At 47.5% G+C, this 16,304-nt stretch overlaps 1 protein-coding gene across 2 annotated transcripts; it reads left to right on the top strand.

Moving 5' to 3' along the window:
* The first annotated feature begins 1,866 nt into the window (after window positions 1-1,866).
* Window positions 1,867-15,566, top strand: AGO4 (argonaute RISC component 4). Of its 2 annotated transcripts, none has more exons than XM_086626291.1 (18): window positions 1,867-1,900; window positions 4,916-5,081; window positions 5,489-5,609; window positions 6,657-6,838; window positions 7,234-7,370; window positions 7,453-7,587; window positions 7,763-7,850; window positions 8,278-8,425; window positions 8,506-8,625; window positions 8,832-8,960; window positions 9,119-9,252; window positions 9,626-9,810; window positions 10,113-10,272; window positions 10,871-11,186; window positions 11,413-11,547; window positions 12,346-12,447; window positions 12,678-12,877; window positions 12,982-15,566. In XM_086626291.1, the coding sequence occupies exons 1-18, from the start codon at window positions 1,882-1,884 to the stop codon at window positions 13,088-13,090; spliced, it is 2,586 nt and encodes an 861-aa protein (XP_086482417.1). In that variant the 5' UTR covers window positions 1,867-1,881; the 3' UTR covers window positions 13,091-15,566. The 2 variants fall into 2 exon arrangements, with proteins under 2 accessions (XP_086482417.1, XP_086482418.1); XM_086626292.1 differs by having other exon boundaries at window positions 10,113-10,268; window positions 10,849-11,186.
* Window positions 15,567-16,304: the final 738 nt, after the last annotated feature.

The following is a 16,304-nucleotide window of genomic DNA, read 5'->3' on the forward strand; positions in this document are numbered from 1 at the left end:
ATTCAAACTTTTTTTTTTTTTAGCACTGGATAAAATACAATATGAATACGTTTGGGTTTTTTTAAAAGCTAGTTTATGAATGTCTTTTTTACTAAATAACAAACTCTTTCCATAACTTCTAGCAGGTCAGATGTTTCGAAACAAATCTTCAGAACTAAGAACTAACTTCATAGCTGGTCTGTCAGAACCAAATTAGGGCTTGCCAGTGGGAACATGTAGCTGTTTTCAGTATAAGGGGTGGATTAACATATAGAAATAAGGTTCTGCCCGCTTTGGCAGTCAGGATGCCTCAATGAGTACATGATATTTATCAAGTTCATTGCTTTGCTGACTTTTTTTGGAATTTGTAATGCGTTAAGCACAGACGTGAGGTGTCATACTCAGCATCTTGTGGGACCAAGCCTCTGTTTTGCAAATTTCTTGAGGCAGCGATTGAATCTTTGTTTTTTAAAGTCCTGTTTGCACAGCCCTACATGTATGATTTTTATACACGGACATGATGAATAATCGCATGGAAGCGTTGGCTGGCATCCTGGGGTTTTGTTTCTGGGCTTGTGAAACTGGTTTTTCCCTGAAGTGTTCATTAACTGCTGTCAGGCAATTATGTGAATCTCAGACGTCGTTTCATTTTAAGATAGCTTTTTAATGTCTCAACTTGGAAAATATCAACCCTGCAGGTTGAAAAAAGGCAAATAAAATGGACTCGGCATTTATTATTTACAAAATGTTTTGACTCCTGACCTTGGGAGTCAGCTGAGCGCTGCTGGCTGAGCAGAACCCTAAAACAGCTTTCAAAAAACAAAGGCATTGTCGGTCAGCCCGCTCCCTGCCCGGTGCTGGGACAAAACCAGCCCGGGGAGCGACGGAAGCGGGCACGGGGCCGCGGCGAGGTGCACCCCGGCAGCCCAGCGCCTCACCGGGGGCACCGGCCGGTTCCCCGCTGCCGGTGCTCTCCGGGCGATGCCCCACGTTGCTGTCCATCTCTGCACCCGCTGCTGGGCCCTCACCCATCGTGGGCGCTCACCGGCGCGCCCGCCGCACCGACCGGGCCCTCCCGTGCCCGCGGGGACGCGCCCGTCCTGGTCACGGCCCTGAGGCGCTCCGTGCCCTGGCTTGTACCGGCCCGGTTTTAAGCCTCGTTAAGGGTCGGTGTTCGGGCTGTAACTAATTAAGCCGGGCAAGTTTCGGGCTCCGGGGCGCAGTGGAGTGCCGGGGGGGCCCGGCGCGGCCCCGGGGCGGAAGGTGCCGGTGGAGCTGCCGTCGCGGCGCGTGCCCGAGTTTTCGGTCGCCGTTCGGTTCCATCACGAAACCTGCGGGCGGATGCGGGGCTCGGAGAGGCGGGCAGGAAAGCGGCGGGCACGGGAACGCGCGGGAGCGGGGCCGCGCGCCAGGAGCCGCCGTCACCTGTTGCCGCCGCGGGGCCGCGCCGGCGCTGAAAGGGTGCGGACGGCGTGCGCGCCCCCGCCGGCACGGGGGCGGCGCGCGCGCGCGCGTGCGTCAGCCGGCGTCGTTGGGCAGCGTGGAGGGGCCTCTTCTTCCTCCTCCTCCTCGCTCGGGCGGCCGGGGGCGCGCGCGGGGGGAGGCGGCGCGTGCTGGCGGCGGCGGGGGCGCGCTCGGGCTCGGCGGGGGCGCAGCGGGGGGATTGTTTGCGCCGCCGCTCGGCCAAGCGGAGCGCGGGGACCGCTCCCCGCCGCGCCCCCCCTCCCCTCCTCCGCCCCGCGCCCCGCCGCCGCCGCCCCCCACCCCGATCCCGCGCCGGGCCCCCACCCCGGAGCCAATATTCCCGAGATCAAGCGCTACGCGGCGGCGGCGGGGCCGGCGGCGGGGCCCGGGGCGGTCGTCGGGACCGGGGGGGACCGCAGCGAGGCCGCCGCCGCCGCCATGGAAGCACTGGGACCCGGTAAGAGCCGCGGGGGGGCCTGGCGGGTGGCGGTCACGGCGGGCCGTGTCAGCGGGAGGAAGGAGGCCGCGGGCCCGGCCCGGCCCCCGCCATCCTCGGGCGTTCGCGGCCGGGCCGACAGCCGCCGCGGCCGGGGGCGGGCGGTCCGGTGCGCGCCGCAGGCCGGGCCCGGCGGGCCCCGGGGCTGGCGGTGACCCCGCAGCAGGCCGCCGGCGGCGGGCTGACACGCGAGCGGGCCCCGAGGCGTCTCGGCGGTCGCCGGGCGCTTTCCCGCAAAGAGGAACTGCAGCAGGCGCCGAACCGCCCGGGGGGTTTGCCTGCGCCCTGCAGTCCTGCCGAGCAGGTCGCCCACCCGGGAGGTCCGCGTGGGCTGTCGGGCCACCGGCCCTCCGAGAGGGAGGGAACGGGACGGGGCTCCGGCGCTGCGCTCGGCCTGTGGGGGCGGTGGCGGGGGGGCAGGAAACACTCGTAGGTGTCTAGATGTGCGCAGCGATGTGCTCCGCGCACGGGAGTTCTGTAAACTGTGTGATAATAGCTTGGGGGGTTTGATGTTGAGCCATTATTAAGAGTTTAAGGTGATCCTTTCTGAAAATACGACATTATTATTTTTTTTTAACAGACTTTGGTTAAATATCGGTGGTATTTCACAGGTGGCATTTTCCCACCTATGTCTTATTCTGCTATTATTCTTCTGTCAAATGTCTGCAGGACGTATTTCTTGACCTAAGTGGTCTGCACATCTGATCCATTCAAGTTCCGGATCAAACTGTGGGTATAATCGAAGTAGTGTTAATTTAGGTGCCATAGGAAATGTTTATTGACACATGCAATTGCACAATACAAGTGCAGTTCCAGAGGAATCCAGATTTTAAGATAGCAGAGGGCTACCTTGGAGATCTGCCGTGTGTGTACATGATGTCGTGTGTTGTCTCTGACTTCCAGCTGTAGAAGTAGATCCTCTTTTAGTTTCGTGAAACTGCTTCCTGTCTGAAGTAACTTGGTGGACGGTGCTCGGTATGGAATCGGCACAGAGTAGAAGAAATTAAAAGTAACAGCACATGTAACCCTAGTCAGGCTGATCAGGCAAAAATCCCGCTAAATCAGTGGGACTTGCAGGGCAGCCTGGCTCCAAATGGGAAAACAGTTCTTAGCTTGTGCTAAGAACCCTTTGAGAAATAACTTCAGGAAGAAGATGCATGTTTTATCGCCTTCGATCAAACTGATGGAGGTCAGCATTGCCTGTTTACGGAACTTGTGAATTCCGAGGGAGGAAAATGGGTAAATATAGTTGTCATTTAATCTCTTGCAGGACGTCAGTGCCTGCACTTACTTCAGACTAATTAGCACGGGATTAATGGATCATCTCTCTAGTATCCAAATAAGCACAGCAAACTTTGATTGCCCTTGGTGATTCACGCTCGTCAAGACAGCTGTAGTTTTTTAAAGTGCTAACTGTACCCCACAGCCGGTTTCGCTGCGGCTGGGAGCTCCTCCGGGACGGATCGCGATTAGTCAGGCGGGTGCGGAGCCAGCGATGTGTCGCGTGGGATGTCTGTGGCCCGGTGGCCACCGTGCTGCTGCAGCTTTGGGGAGCTGGTGTGTTGAGTGGGCTGCAGCGTGCTCAAAGTGTTACTTCTGCTTAAAAATATTCTGGGGTTAGTGTCCTCACGTCGGTAATTTTAACCGGTACTGTAGCACGGGGTGGCTTACAAACCCAGTGTAGAAGGCTCCTTGGATTTGGTCCTGGGTTTAGTTTAGGATTGTGTTCCTGCACCCTGAAGTGTACCCAAGTGTGAGCTTCATCCTCCCGCATCTTACCTACGTCTCTTCCCTCCTGGCATGAACTGTGAGCCTTTGACTTGAATGGGTACTGGCAGGTTGGCACAATCTTATAACACTAAATTTGCCCTAAGTTTTACAATTGCTTTATTATTGCATTCTTATAATACTTTTTATCCCCCTCTCCTTTGCTACTCTACAACAGAGGGAGGAAACTTTGGTCACACTAAGCACTGGCAGATGTAGACAAAACTCATGAAAACACACTAATTTTATTTGCTTTATGTGCAGCGTCAACTGAGGCTGTGACAGATTTAAAAAAAAAGTCTTTTTGATCTTGTTAACGTGGTATCTCAGATCTTAACACTTTGAGGAAGTTAACTAAAGACTTAACGAGTGACTAGCTTGCATGTGAGTACTTCTTCAAGCCGCTAGTAATTTCCTCCTTGGAACTATTGTGTCCAAATAAATTGTATTCTCCGCATCTGTTAGGAGTCTATACCTATGCTTTCTTCCTTACTCTTCCTTTTAGAAGAAAGCCTAAACCTTGCCTCACTCCTTTCTTTGCGTTGGAATTTTTTTTCCCTGAAATTGTGCTCTAGGGGAAGAGTATTTCACTGTTAACAGAAGCGGTGTGTTCATGATGTAAAGGAAACGACAAAACTGTTTTAGCTTAGATCCGATACAGAAATACAGTTTTAGTTTAGTTAAGAATAAAAATATCCCTTCCCCATTTCTGGATAGTATCAATTTTCGGGTAAAAATTGCGGATGTACATCCTAAGTATGCCGAGAGTGGCAATCATTAACAGCTGAACTTTAAGCCTGTAGTGAAAACAATGAAAAAATGTGGCTTGTGTGGCCATTGGCTAGTTGTAGAAATGGTGGTAGGAATTTCTTTCTCTTTACATTATATAAAAATACATAATATGTAGATGGTTGCATTCCATCTCAGGACTCCATCAGGTTCATAACCACAGTCGTGAACAAACACCATTAAAATGCTGGGAATGCATGGTGGCACTAACCTATATATGCTTTAGGGGGCACGTTTTCTTACCTGGAAGTTCCAAGCAGCCGGCAGGCTGTGAGCCGCTTGGAACACGTCCATTTGCACCCTCAGAAAGCAACTGGAGATTTCTTTCTGTCCCATCAGAAAGTCAGCTCAAGTACACCCGGAAGGCGACAGCGCTGCGTGATCGATCACATCTCACACATATTTATCCGACTTCCCTAGGGCCCCCGACCAGCCTCTTCCAGCCGCCCCGTCGCCCTGGCCTGGGAACTGTTGGGAAGCCCATCCGCCTCCTCGCCAACCACTTTCAGGTTCAGATCCCCAAGATTGATGTTTATCACTATGATGTCGATATCAAACCAGAAAAACGCCCCCGAAGAGTGAACAGGTAGGAGTTGTTTAATAAAAAAAAATTAAAAAGTCCATCTGCCTCACCTTAAGAAAACTGTACATCATAGAAATTCTTCATCTACTAAAGGCCAGTTTGTGTTTGTACCGTGGTTAGCAGTTGCTTAATTTTTCAGTGAACTAGTGTATAATATTCTCCTTGGTTTTATTACGGTGTCTTTCAGTTGGACTGTAGTCTGGAAGGCTCTAGGAAATGTACAGGGCCTTGAACTACAGCTGTTTTTACGTTTCATTCTCCATCGAGTGTCCCTGATAATTGTTCCACAGTCCTACCTTGGTTGTTTAAGAAAATGTGAAAAGAGAATGTTAAACTGCATAATTTTAAATTATGGATTTAAACTGCTCGATCTTCTGTTCTTCAACTTAACTTGAGAAATCCCTCTGTAGAGAGGTGGTGGATACCATGGTGAGACACTTCAAGATGCAGATATTCGGCGATCGGCAGCCCGGATACGATGGGAAACGGAACATGTACACCGCACACCCCTTACCGATCGGCCGGGACAGAGTAAGTGTTACTGCGAGCAGTTTTCAGTTTGTGTGGCAAAACGGTTACGTTCTCATTGGAAAAGTGTTCTTTTATTGACCTAAACCCAAAATGCTGTCAGACGTTTTAGTATAGTCTTGGAAACGACAGGCAGTGCCAGTCAGGGATCTCTAGGAACTTACTGATGTTTTACTGAAGTTTGTCATCTTTGGATTTCTAATTCCTAGTTCTTCTTCAGTTGGTGAATTTGTTAGTGATGACGTAAATTAGTACATTGTGCTCTTTCAGCTGCAAGTAGATTTTTATTTTTTTTTTCCCCCACCCTGACGGAAACTTCCCTTTTCTCTGTTCCAACCCTTGCTCTGTTGTGCAATGATAAAGTAGTTGTAGATGACAAATACGCTGGTTTGGTTTGGCTGCGCTGTTGAGATACGTCCTCCTGTTCCACAGGAACAACTACATCAGCTGCGCTGGTCCTTCATGCTCTGGGGTGTGCTTCCCAGCACCCTGGCTCTAACAGATCCCAGTATGAACCAGTGCTGGTACAAAACTTAACCCCTGTCTACTCTTCTCCCCAGGGATCTGGTTATTGCTGGCACAGTGCCATGAGGAATACGCAGAGCGAGTTCACATTTGTGCTTTGGGCTGATGGTGTGTGAGAATAATATCAAGTACTGTGCTAGAACTCAGATTTGTGTTTCCCAGTGAGTCGTCTTTTTGACCAAAAGTTTTTTTTGCCTTCCCATTTGCTTCACAAGACATTTTGCTGTTAATCGGCCGACTTAAAAAAATGGCTCACAGTTCTTCAGAGCTTTGATGTCACTGTACTAATGACTGCTGAAAATTTACACTTAAAGGTACCTCAGTGCAGTTTTTCAGACGAATAAATTACAAGCTTTCAAAATCCTAAGGAAACCATCCCTAATGTTTTAAGAGAATTACACAAACTAATCATCAAAAGTATAGATTCAAAGGATACCCAGGAGAAAAACCTAACATTGATTAGTGTTGTGATAGTCTGCAATACATAACAGAGGCTTGTGCCTAATTCTGTTCTGACTATGTCAGGTGGATATGGAGGTGACACTTCCAGGAGAGGGGAAGGACCAGACGTTTAAAGTATCCATTCAGTGGGTGTCAGTTGTCAGCCTTCAGTTGCTGCTGGAAGCTCTGGCAGGGCACTTGAATGAGGTTCCTGAAGATTCCGTACAGGCGCTTGACGTGATCACACGGCACCTTCCCTCCATGAGGTGGGTACTTCCAGCGCCGTCCTGCCTGGCTTAACCTCATATCTGTCTGAACGATTGTATCGGGCATTGCCTGCTGCTGTCCTGCTGCTATTGCACTTCCCTGCAGTAGAAGGGATGAGGGATGCAGTTGTGTAATTCAACGCCTGCCTTACAAATTTGCACTAGAATAAGGAAATCTAATCTGGACTCAGGACGTGTATCTGCTGGTCATGTTTCTAACAGCAATTTTCTGCAGCCTTTCCAGCTGCACTGTTGGTAAAGGCTTTGTATCGTGCCATAAGTCAGCTCTGACAGTTCTGACGTACTGGAGACACGGGTTTTAAACGTTGTAGGTGTGAATGTAAACAGGTGGATCAGAAAGGAATGATCAAAGTATTAATTTTTTTTTTTTTCAGGTACACTCCTGTGGGTCGCTCCTTTTTTTCCCCCCCTGAAGGTTATTACCACCCTCTGGGTGGTGGCAGGGAGGTCTGGTTCGGTTTCCACCAGTCGGTCAGGCCCGCCATGTGGAACATGATGCTCAACATCGATGGTATGTAGGAAATTCGGTCTCGCTAATGTAACAGAGAGTTCTTTCCGCTTCTCAATTAAACGTCCTCTTTTTTTTATCTTAGTGTCAGCAACTGCTTTCTATCGTGCCCAGCCTATCATTGAGTTCATGTGTGAGGTCTTGGACATTCAGAACATCAACGAACAAACCAAGCCTCTGACGGACTCCCAGCGTGTCAAGTTTACCAAAGAAATCAGAGGTAAAGGCTTGTCTAAAGCTGGGGCAACGAAATGCTGGAAACCTGCTCGTGTTATACTGTGATGAAAATTTGCAAGGCACTTGGGAAGCCGACCTGTTGCTTTTTGCCCTCGTCTTTCTCAAAGGTGACTCCTACGCCTGAATTTATTTAGGTGACTTCTGTGTTGGGTTTTCAGGTCTGAAAGTCGAGGTTACCCACTGCGGCCAGATGAAGAGGAAATACCGCGTTTGCAATGTTACTCGGCGGCCGGCCAGCCACCAGACGTACGTGTACAAGCACTTTCTGACCATCCTTAACATCTCGAACCTATTAGGTGTGCTAGGTGTATTGTTTATGCAAGAATAGTTGGTTCTGGAGATGAAGCAGCTGTGTGGCTTTACAAGAATGTTTAGTCTTAGTGGAGTAGAGGAATAGTGTGGGTTTAGACCACTGCTTTTCTTCCTTCAACACGGGAAAATTGAAGCTGTCCTGGCTTTTAAATGTAGTTATCAGAAGCTATAATGTTTAAAATAGCTATGAAAAATTCAGTATATAGTCCATAAAATCTTTTCATAAGGAAGAGATCCGGCAGCTAAGGAAAATAAATGTTTCCAGCCTTTCTAGTCTGGAATAGATTTTTCCAAACCATTTTTACCTTAAAAAAAAAAAAAAAATCTTGAAAAGTCTAACCAGAACAAATGTCCTTTATAGGTTTCCTCTGCAGCTGGAAAATGGGCAGGCTATGGAGTGTACAGTAGCTCAGTATTTTAAGCAGAAGTACAGTCTGCAGCTAAAATACCCTCACCTTCCCTGTCTCCAAGTAGGACAGGAACAGAAACACACATACTTACCGCTCGAGGTGAGAGTCTGACTGTCCCTTGCACTGCAGGAGATGCTCCGTTTGGCGGTATCGCGCCAGCTCTCGCTGTTCCTCTGCAGGTGTGTAACATCGTGGCAGGCCAGCGGTGCATCAAGAAGCTCACGGACAATCAGACGTCGACCATGATAAAAGCAACTGCGAGATCTGCACCAGACCGACAGGAAGAAATCAGTAGACTAGTGAGTGTTTTTTCCTAGCTAAACAATCTGCAGTTGTCACTTCTCGTGGCTCTTCTGGAAGCATTGTAGCATGACCAAGAACTGCAGAAGTTAAAAAATCTGACTTCTTTAATACAAATCCTTTTAAATAGAAAGCCTATTCGTGGTAAGGACAGAGCCACCTGAAGCATTAGGTGGAGTTACAGAAATATTTTTCTTGTCACCAGGTGAAAAGTAACAGTATGGTTGGTGGACCCGATCCATACCTGAAGGAGTTCGGTATTGTTGTCCATAATGAAATGACGGAGTTGACAGGCAGAGTTTTGCCAGCACCAATGCTGCAGTACGGAGGCAGGGTGAGTTTTCCATGCCTTGTCAAATACCTCATCCCGAGGTTATTTAAATTAAGTGCTCCGTATATCTCCTCATAAGGCTTCCTTTGTATGAGCACCGTTTGGCTATAGTCAAGACAAAGCAGCATTTTATTTTTAATTTGCCTTTGGTTTTTCCCTAGAACAAGACTGTGGCCACACCAAACCAAGGTGTGTGGGACATGAGAGGGAAGCAGTTCTATGCTGGCATTGAGATTAAAGTTTGGGCTGTTGCCTGTTTTGCTCCTCAAAAACAATGCAGGGAAGACTTACTAAAGTAAGTGTTTTCCTATTTATTCAGGATACTTATTTTAAGGTTAATTTTCCTCATATTTTTGAAAAGCGGTGTGCAGCATAAGTTGATTTTAATGCATATGATAGTGAAAAGAGGAAACGACTGTTCTGCAGTGTCTTAAATATTTACATCTTGGGAGGAGGCTACAGCAAAGTTCATGACCTGATTGGCCAGCTAGGAAAAGCATTGATTTCCTTACCACTGAGGCTGTTTCCTGCTCTGGAGCCTGCATTCCACTTGCGTTCTGTTGTTTTTACAATTAGCTGCTGATAGTCTTTCATTCTAAAACCTTAACAAATTTTTTTTCTTAACCTTTACTGCCTCTGGACCAGATCCGTTTGTATTTCACTTCCAGGAGTTTTACGGACCAGCTGCGCAAGATCTCCAAGGACGCAGGGATGCCGATCCAAGGGCAGCCCTGCTTCTGCAAGTACGCCCAGGGTGCCGACAGCGTGGAGCCCATGTTCAAACACTTAAAACTGACCTACGTTGGTCTGCAGCTGATCGTGGTGATCCTGCCTGGAAAGACGCCTGTGTATGGTACGGAGAAGAGGCTGGAAAGGGTTAATTAGCTGCATGGCAAGTGGTTGTCATCTTCTGCACTTCTGGGGTAGGAAGGAGGCAGAGCAGGCAGTACGTTCCGTTTGAAAAGGGGTTTTGGAGGTGGGTTTGTCAGGGCCTGATGGGAGTTCTTGTATGTTACCAAAGAGTGAACTGAACCTGTGTCAGTGAACTTTTAAGGATCTGAATTATGGTAACACTTGAGAAAAAAGTAAGAGGAAGCAGTTGGAACTGCTGACTGTTCGGGTAATTGAAACCACTAACTTCTTTTTCTGTCACAGCTGAAGTGAAGCGGGTTGGTGACACTCTTCTAGGAATGGCCACTCAGTGCGTTCAGGTAAAGAACGTGGTAAAAACCTCACCGCAAACGCTGTCCAACCTGTGTCTGAAGATAAACGCAAAGCTTGGAGGAATCAACAATGTGCTTGTACCTCATCAAAGGTGAGATTAAATCCAAAGCACTCCTTGAAGCCTGGGTTGTCAGGCTCAACGGTGTCGTTGTGTTTTGTTCGGTACAGTGATACCTTTCGAAATATTACGTGCTTTAGAAATAACCCACAGCAGACAAAGAGGTTTGTGCACTCAGAGTCCGCCCAGTAAGCCCTGTGTGGAGGATCATCTCCAGTGTCAGAGTGTCCAGCAGTGTTTGTGAAAGCAGGCTCACAAACACTTTGTATTTTTCTATGTCTCTTTTTCCTGCCTTTGGGTTCACTCACTCACCCTTTTCCTCTCACCACCTCCTCAAGCATACTTTAATTCCTTCCAAATGAAAAGAAAAGGAGAAAGGAAGAGTGCCGTGTGATAAACGCTTGCAACTTTGTCTGGTTTTGGTCCTTTCCTTTGCACTTTCTGTTCTCTCTGGACTGTAAGAGCTTGAGGCAGAGAACTTCGTCCTTGAAGATTCTGACAGGGCTTGAGTTCTCTTCAATGGTTTGGATATACCTTCCTCAGTTGTAATTTTTTTTCCTTCGTCACCCCCCTTCTTTGTATTATTATTGTTATTATTTATTATTTAATAAATGTTAATCATATTAAACAGGCCTTCGGTGTTCCAGCAGCCAGTGATCTTTTTGGGAGCAGATGTCACTCACCCTCCTGCTGGGGATGGAAAGAAGCCTTCCATCGCTGCCGTGGTCGGCAGCATGGATGGCCATCCCAGCCGGTACTGTGCCACGGTGCGCGTGCAGACCTCCCGTCAGGAGACCTCCCAGGAGCTGCTGTACAGTCAGGAGGTGATACAGGACCTGACAAACATGGTGCGAGAACTATTGATCCAGTTTTACAAATCCACTCGTTTCAAGCCCACGAGGATCATTTACTACAGAGGGGGAGTATCAGAAGGACAGATGAAGCAGGTATTGTCTAACGATTTCTTGTTGCTTGAGAAAAGGGATTGGCCCTTTTCACATATATATATGAGGGCACAATTAACAGTTTCAGTGAGTTTTCCTGGGCAAGCACAATGTACGGTTATCCTGACTAATCCTGTTCCTTATAAAGTGGCATTTGTACGTGGAAAAAATGAAAATAATATTACATGTACTGAATTCAGCACCTAATAGTGAAATCTTCTACTTCTAGGTAGCTTGGCCAGAACTGATAGCCATCCGGAAGGCCTGTATTAGTTTGGAAGAAGATTATAGACCGGGAATAACCTACATTGTTGTGCAGAAAAGACATCACACCAGGCTGTTCTGTGCTGACAAAACTGAAAGGGCAAGTAATGTTGACTACATAAGAAGGAGGTGATGGCAACAGGAAAGTAAGATTGTGTGGTTGAGTGGGGTGGTGTGCATCTTGCCCACTAACACTGAATTAATCTGCACAAGCAGTAGCAGTTCTGTGCAGTAACAGGCTTTCTCCACCAAAATAGCCAGTTCCTCCCCCTTTTTATTGCTCTAGATCGAGCGGTCAGATGGAACAGCTTGTTCCCAGCCCCTTTCGGAGTAGGCATCCTCTGTATCCCTGTATTCGTGTGTCTGGAGCTGTGGCCTGGGTTTTTATAGTCCGGGATTGCTGAATATAAACCGAACTAGTTGTTCAGTTTGTTGCCTGTTCTGTCTCTAGACTCATCTGTAAGATTTGCCTGTGGCACCAATCCATAAGCCAACTAAGGAACCTTTTTTAGGAAAGCTCTTTGATCTAAGGTTTGCTTGACAAATACAGATCTCTGGGATGTGAGTTCAAACAAGGGTATGAAATAAATTTATGTCAGAAAACTTGCATTTTCAGGTCCTGAATTACTTGCGTAGGCTTGATCCCACTCTGCAGTTCTAATAGAACTGGCAAGTATTTTCTTTTTCTCTGATGACACACCAATTGGATTTGGTGAAGTTTCTAAAAATGAACTCTCGCAGAACATTTTCATTCCTCCTATAGAAATGACCTTAATATTTTTCCACCTTGTTAAGCAGTAAGTTCTCGAACAGCTTTGAGTAGAGCCTACCTTAGGAGGTATTTTTGGGTCGCTTCCAAAAAAACCCCTGTGGGCTAATAATAAACTTTCCTCAATAGGTGGGTAAGAGTGGCAACGTACCAGCAGGCACTACTGTGGACAGCACGATCACACATCCTTCTGAATTTGACTTTTACCTCTGTAGCCATGCAGGAATTCAGGTAACGTTTCAGCTCTGCCGTGCTCTGGCTATGGGGCTAAATCCTTAGAGTTGTCCTGATGAGTAATGCCGCTGCTATTTATAGCTTGGCAGACTTACAGTCACATCAGTTATCAGTTCAGTGCCCGTTTGGCACTTACCCTTCAATGCACTGATGGAAGGTACAGCCTTCAGGTACCACCTCTGTGTTTGTTGATGCTCTCCAGCTGACTGCTCGTCTGTTCTCCACAGGGAACCAGCCGGCCCTCCCACTATCAAGTCTTGTGGGACGACAACTGTTTTACTGCAGACGAGCTACAGCTCTTGACGTATCAGCTGTGTCACACGTACGTCCGCTGTACGCGGTCGGTCTCTATTCCAGCTCCTGCGTACTACGCCAGGCTGGTGGCCTTTAGGGCCAGGTACCATCTCGTGGACAAGGATCATGACAGGTAAGGAGCTGTGCCTCGTCGTCTTGGTAGGCTGATGACGGACTCGAATCACATCCCGCTTGGCCCAGTTGCTCATGGTTCTCTGCATGTGTCTGTTCTCACAGTGCTGAAGGCAGCCACGTGTCAGGACAGAGCAACGGCCGCGATCCCCAGGCCCTGGCGAAGGCGGTGCAGATCCACCACGATACTCAGCACACGATGTATTTTGCGTGAGAGCGTCTGGGAGGATGAGGCAGAACCAACAACGCGTGCAGTCCTGAAATGCTTCGCATGCCCGCTGCGACCGCGGGGGCCCGCTTTCTGTCGGACTGCCCGCTACCAGCAGCTCTCAGCCGTCGCACTGAACCCGTACTTCACAGCAACGTCTGATGCACCAACACGATTGAGCCATTCGTTTCGTTGTTTCGTGTGACAGAAATCCACAGACCGTCTTTTCCGACGCATCGGACTGAATTTTTACCTCAAAGCGCAAAAGGCCGATCATCCTGAAATTTTTAAAGGACTTGGCACGAAAGGTTTCTATGGAATATTTTGCTAGCTGCCGTTCTTAAGTTATCTTCTCATCCCGTTTCTCGTGACGACTGATTCCCTGTCTTCGTGCACTGCTTAGTGAGTACGCATATTACGGCAAAACCTTTTCCTCCAGTTAAATGTAATTGTTCTATTGTGTGGGGCCATAGATTTTTTAAATGGAGATTTTAGACTTCACTACTGTAAATGCCTTTTAACAAACATAACTTTCACAGGTATTGCAGTTTTTTGTCGGTTTTACTAATTATCTTTTTAATCTCTGCAGACTTCGGCTGCAAAGCAATTGCACTATACTGCGAGTTCGAATAGGTGGTTCTTGTTCTGTGAATGTGTAATATAACCAGATAGTGATGCCTGTCAGTAGATTTTATTTATGATGGTTACAAATAATACTGCCATGGTATCGTAACAAGTACTGAACCATCGTTTCCCCCTCTAAAAATGATAAAAACAACAAAAAAAAAAAATTAGCTTTTAGGTATTTTGCAAACTTTTACAAAAGTGCCCACTTTATGCTGCTGTGTGGTTTGATAAATCTAAGTGATTTTAAAACTTTTTTCTCATAGGAGGTTTAACTTTGGCAATAAATATTTGTTTTTTAAGCCCCCCGAACAGTGTAATTTTCTAGCTGAGGATTGTGCATGAGTTTAACCAACATTCTCGTGTCGTTTTCTGAACGCACGGTTTGGCAGTTCCTGAAACTTAATTCGACAAGACACACTTCCATGCTTTTTTTAAGAATTATTTTTAACTGTTTTGTATTCACTGTTGGTGTCCTGTCTACAACATTTTTTATAAGCTTGGAAACTGAGTGTTATGTGTAGGGAAGGCTTTGCCAATCTGTACAGTCTAAATGTATTGTGTGACAGGCAACCTAAGGACTTGTACCAGCATTTTAAACTTTTTTTTTGTCCCCTGGGAATCTGGGTTGCGCACACAACTGCATTCAGCAGCATGTTTAACCGATGTAAGTCTCGTATACTGATTCTGTCCCAGCCTAGAAATTCGGGTTTTTTAATCTGCTTGGCTTTTTTCAGCTGCAGTGTGTAAGAGAGGAGAGGGGCTTGGTTTTGCTGAATACTCTTGGAATCCACGTGCGTTCAGACTCGATTCCTCGTAGAGTTGACCTGAGTTAGTGCAGATTAAAAGCTTTTTCCTAAACTGAGTAGAGCTGACACCGCTGCTTTGATAACAGAAGTCCAAGAAGTCCAGCGATTGCACTGTGGTCTCTGATGCTCGTGTGGGGTTTGCTGCTAAGTTGTCTGCCGTTCCAAAGCTTAGGAACCAGCCCCCTTGAAAATTTCAGCAATATGAAATGCTGTTTCCTTCAGTCTTTAAGCTTGTAAATAAATCGAAGTTTACATTTCCAAATGCTGTTTTTTTCAGTTGTACCCGAGTACGCTGAAATTAGTCTTCAAACAGTTTTATAACCTTCTTTCAAGTAGTACGTCTCATTAAGTTTAAACTTTTTTCTTTTCTGTTGAAAATGGGACTGAAGCGAACTCTGCTCCTGCCACGTACTGTGGGCAGGTTTAGATTGAAAAAAAAAAAAAGTTCTTTTTAGTTTTTTAAAATTTTTTTTTAAAGAATACCTCACTTATGTAATAAAATCAGGACGTGGGTGGGAGACTGACCGCTGCTTCAGCTAGATGGCTGCTTTTCTCAGTACTCGTTCAGGGAGAATACAAAAAAACCTTTTTAGAATGAACTCTGACTGACCCAACACGCATGGAGAACTTTGGCACCTTGAAAAGAAACTGAGCACCCTTTTTAGGTTCTGGGATCAAAGATGGCTGTTTTGAGTTTGTGCACTAGGCAAGAACGTGACTGGTTTCATTGAGGGTGCGTAAGAAATACTGAATTTTACCAGCAGTTAGTTGTCCAGTGCCAAGCACTCCTGGTTCAGATGGAGTGAAGCGAGAGCCTCTCCTCTGTCTGCCTGTGACCGGACTGAGTAGTTGACCTCAGATAGGGGATCGTTAGCCCTGGGCTAGCCCTGGGGTGCAGGGCCAGGACCTGAACTCATTCTGTGTTGCAGCCCCGCTGAGGGCGCAGCGCTGTCCCTTCGGGAGAAGAGCACTGGAGCTCGGGACCGGCAACTGGGAGGTCAAGGTCGAGGTTTCGGCAGTGCTGTCCCACGCAGGTCTGAGTCCCAGTCCGCAGGTCTGAGTCCCAGTCCGGAGGTTGGGCTTGGTCTGGATTAACCCCTTGGGACTGACTGAATCGTGATGCATGTGTCAATCAATGGGAAGATGTGCATTCTGTAGATGTAGTTCTTAGGGTGTTCTGTTTGGTTTGTTTTTTTTTGTTTTTTTGGGTTTTTTTTTAAATAAATAAAGCCTGTTGGCCACTGTTTAGCTATGTGGTGTGAAAGATTTTTAAATGTAGCAAAGTTTAAAGAGTTGGGGAAGGGGGTGGTTGACTTTTTTGGGGGAGAAAAAAAAGAAAAAGGCGGAAATCCCATTTTCAAACCCGTTCTGCTTGCTTTGTGACCAGCTGAATTCTGAACAAGCTCTGGCAATCACTAGCTAGCCCGTCCCTAGCAGCCTGGCTTAGTTATTCTCGCTGGGAGCACCACGGCTCAGCGTGGTGCCTGGAGCCGCATCCGAAGGGCACGGTGATGTTCTGGCAAACGTGCTTCACGCTGCACGTCTCGTGTCCCGGACGCGCACGTCGGAGTCGTTCCACCTCCGTCAGCAGCTTTGCTCTTCAGCTGGGGAAGGGACCCTGGTTGGGATCCAGCATTCAACAGAAGCCACCCCCAACCACCTTTGTGGATGTGCTGTAGGGTTTTTCTTGCTCAATAGCAAGGGAGGAGCTCTGCTTTCATTTTTGGAAGGCAGAGTTTGGAGGGCATTGTATCAATACTGTTTCCACTACAAGGTTTTTTCCTTGT

Source organism: Tauraco erythrolophus, chromosome 24 (genome assembly GCF_009769465.1).
Source record: "Tauraco erythrolophus isolate bTauEry1 chromosome 24, bTauEry1.pri, whole genome shotgun sequence".
Taxonomy (NCBI): domain Eukaryota; kingdom Metazoa; phylum Chordata; class Aves; order Musophagiformes; family Musophagidae; genus Tauraco; species Tauraco erythrolophus.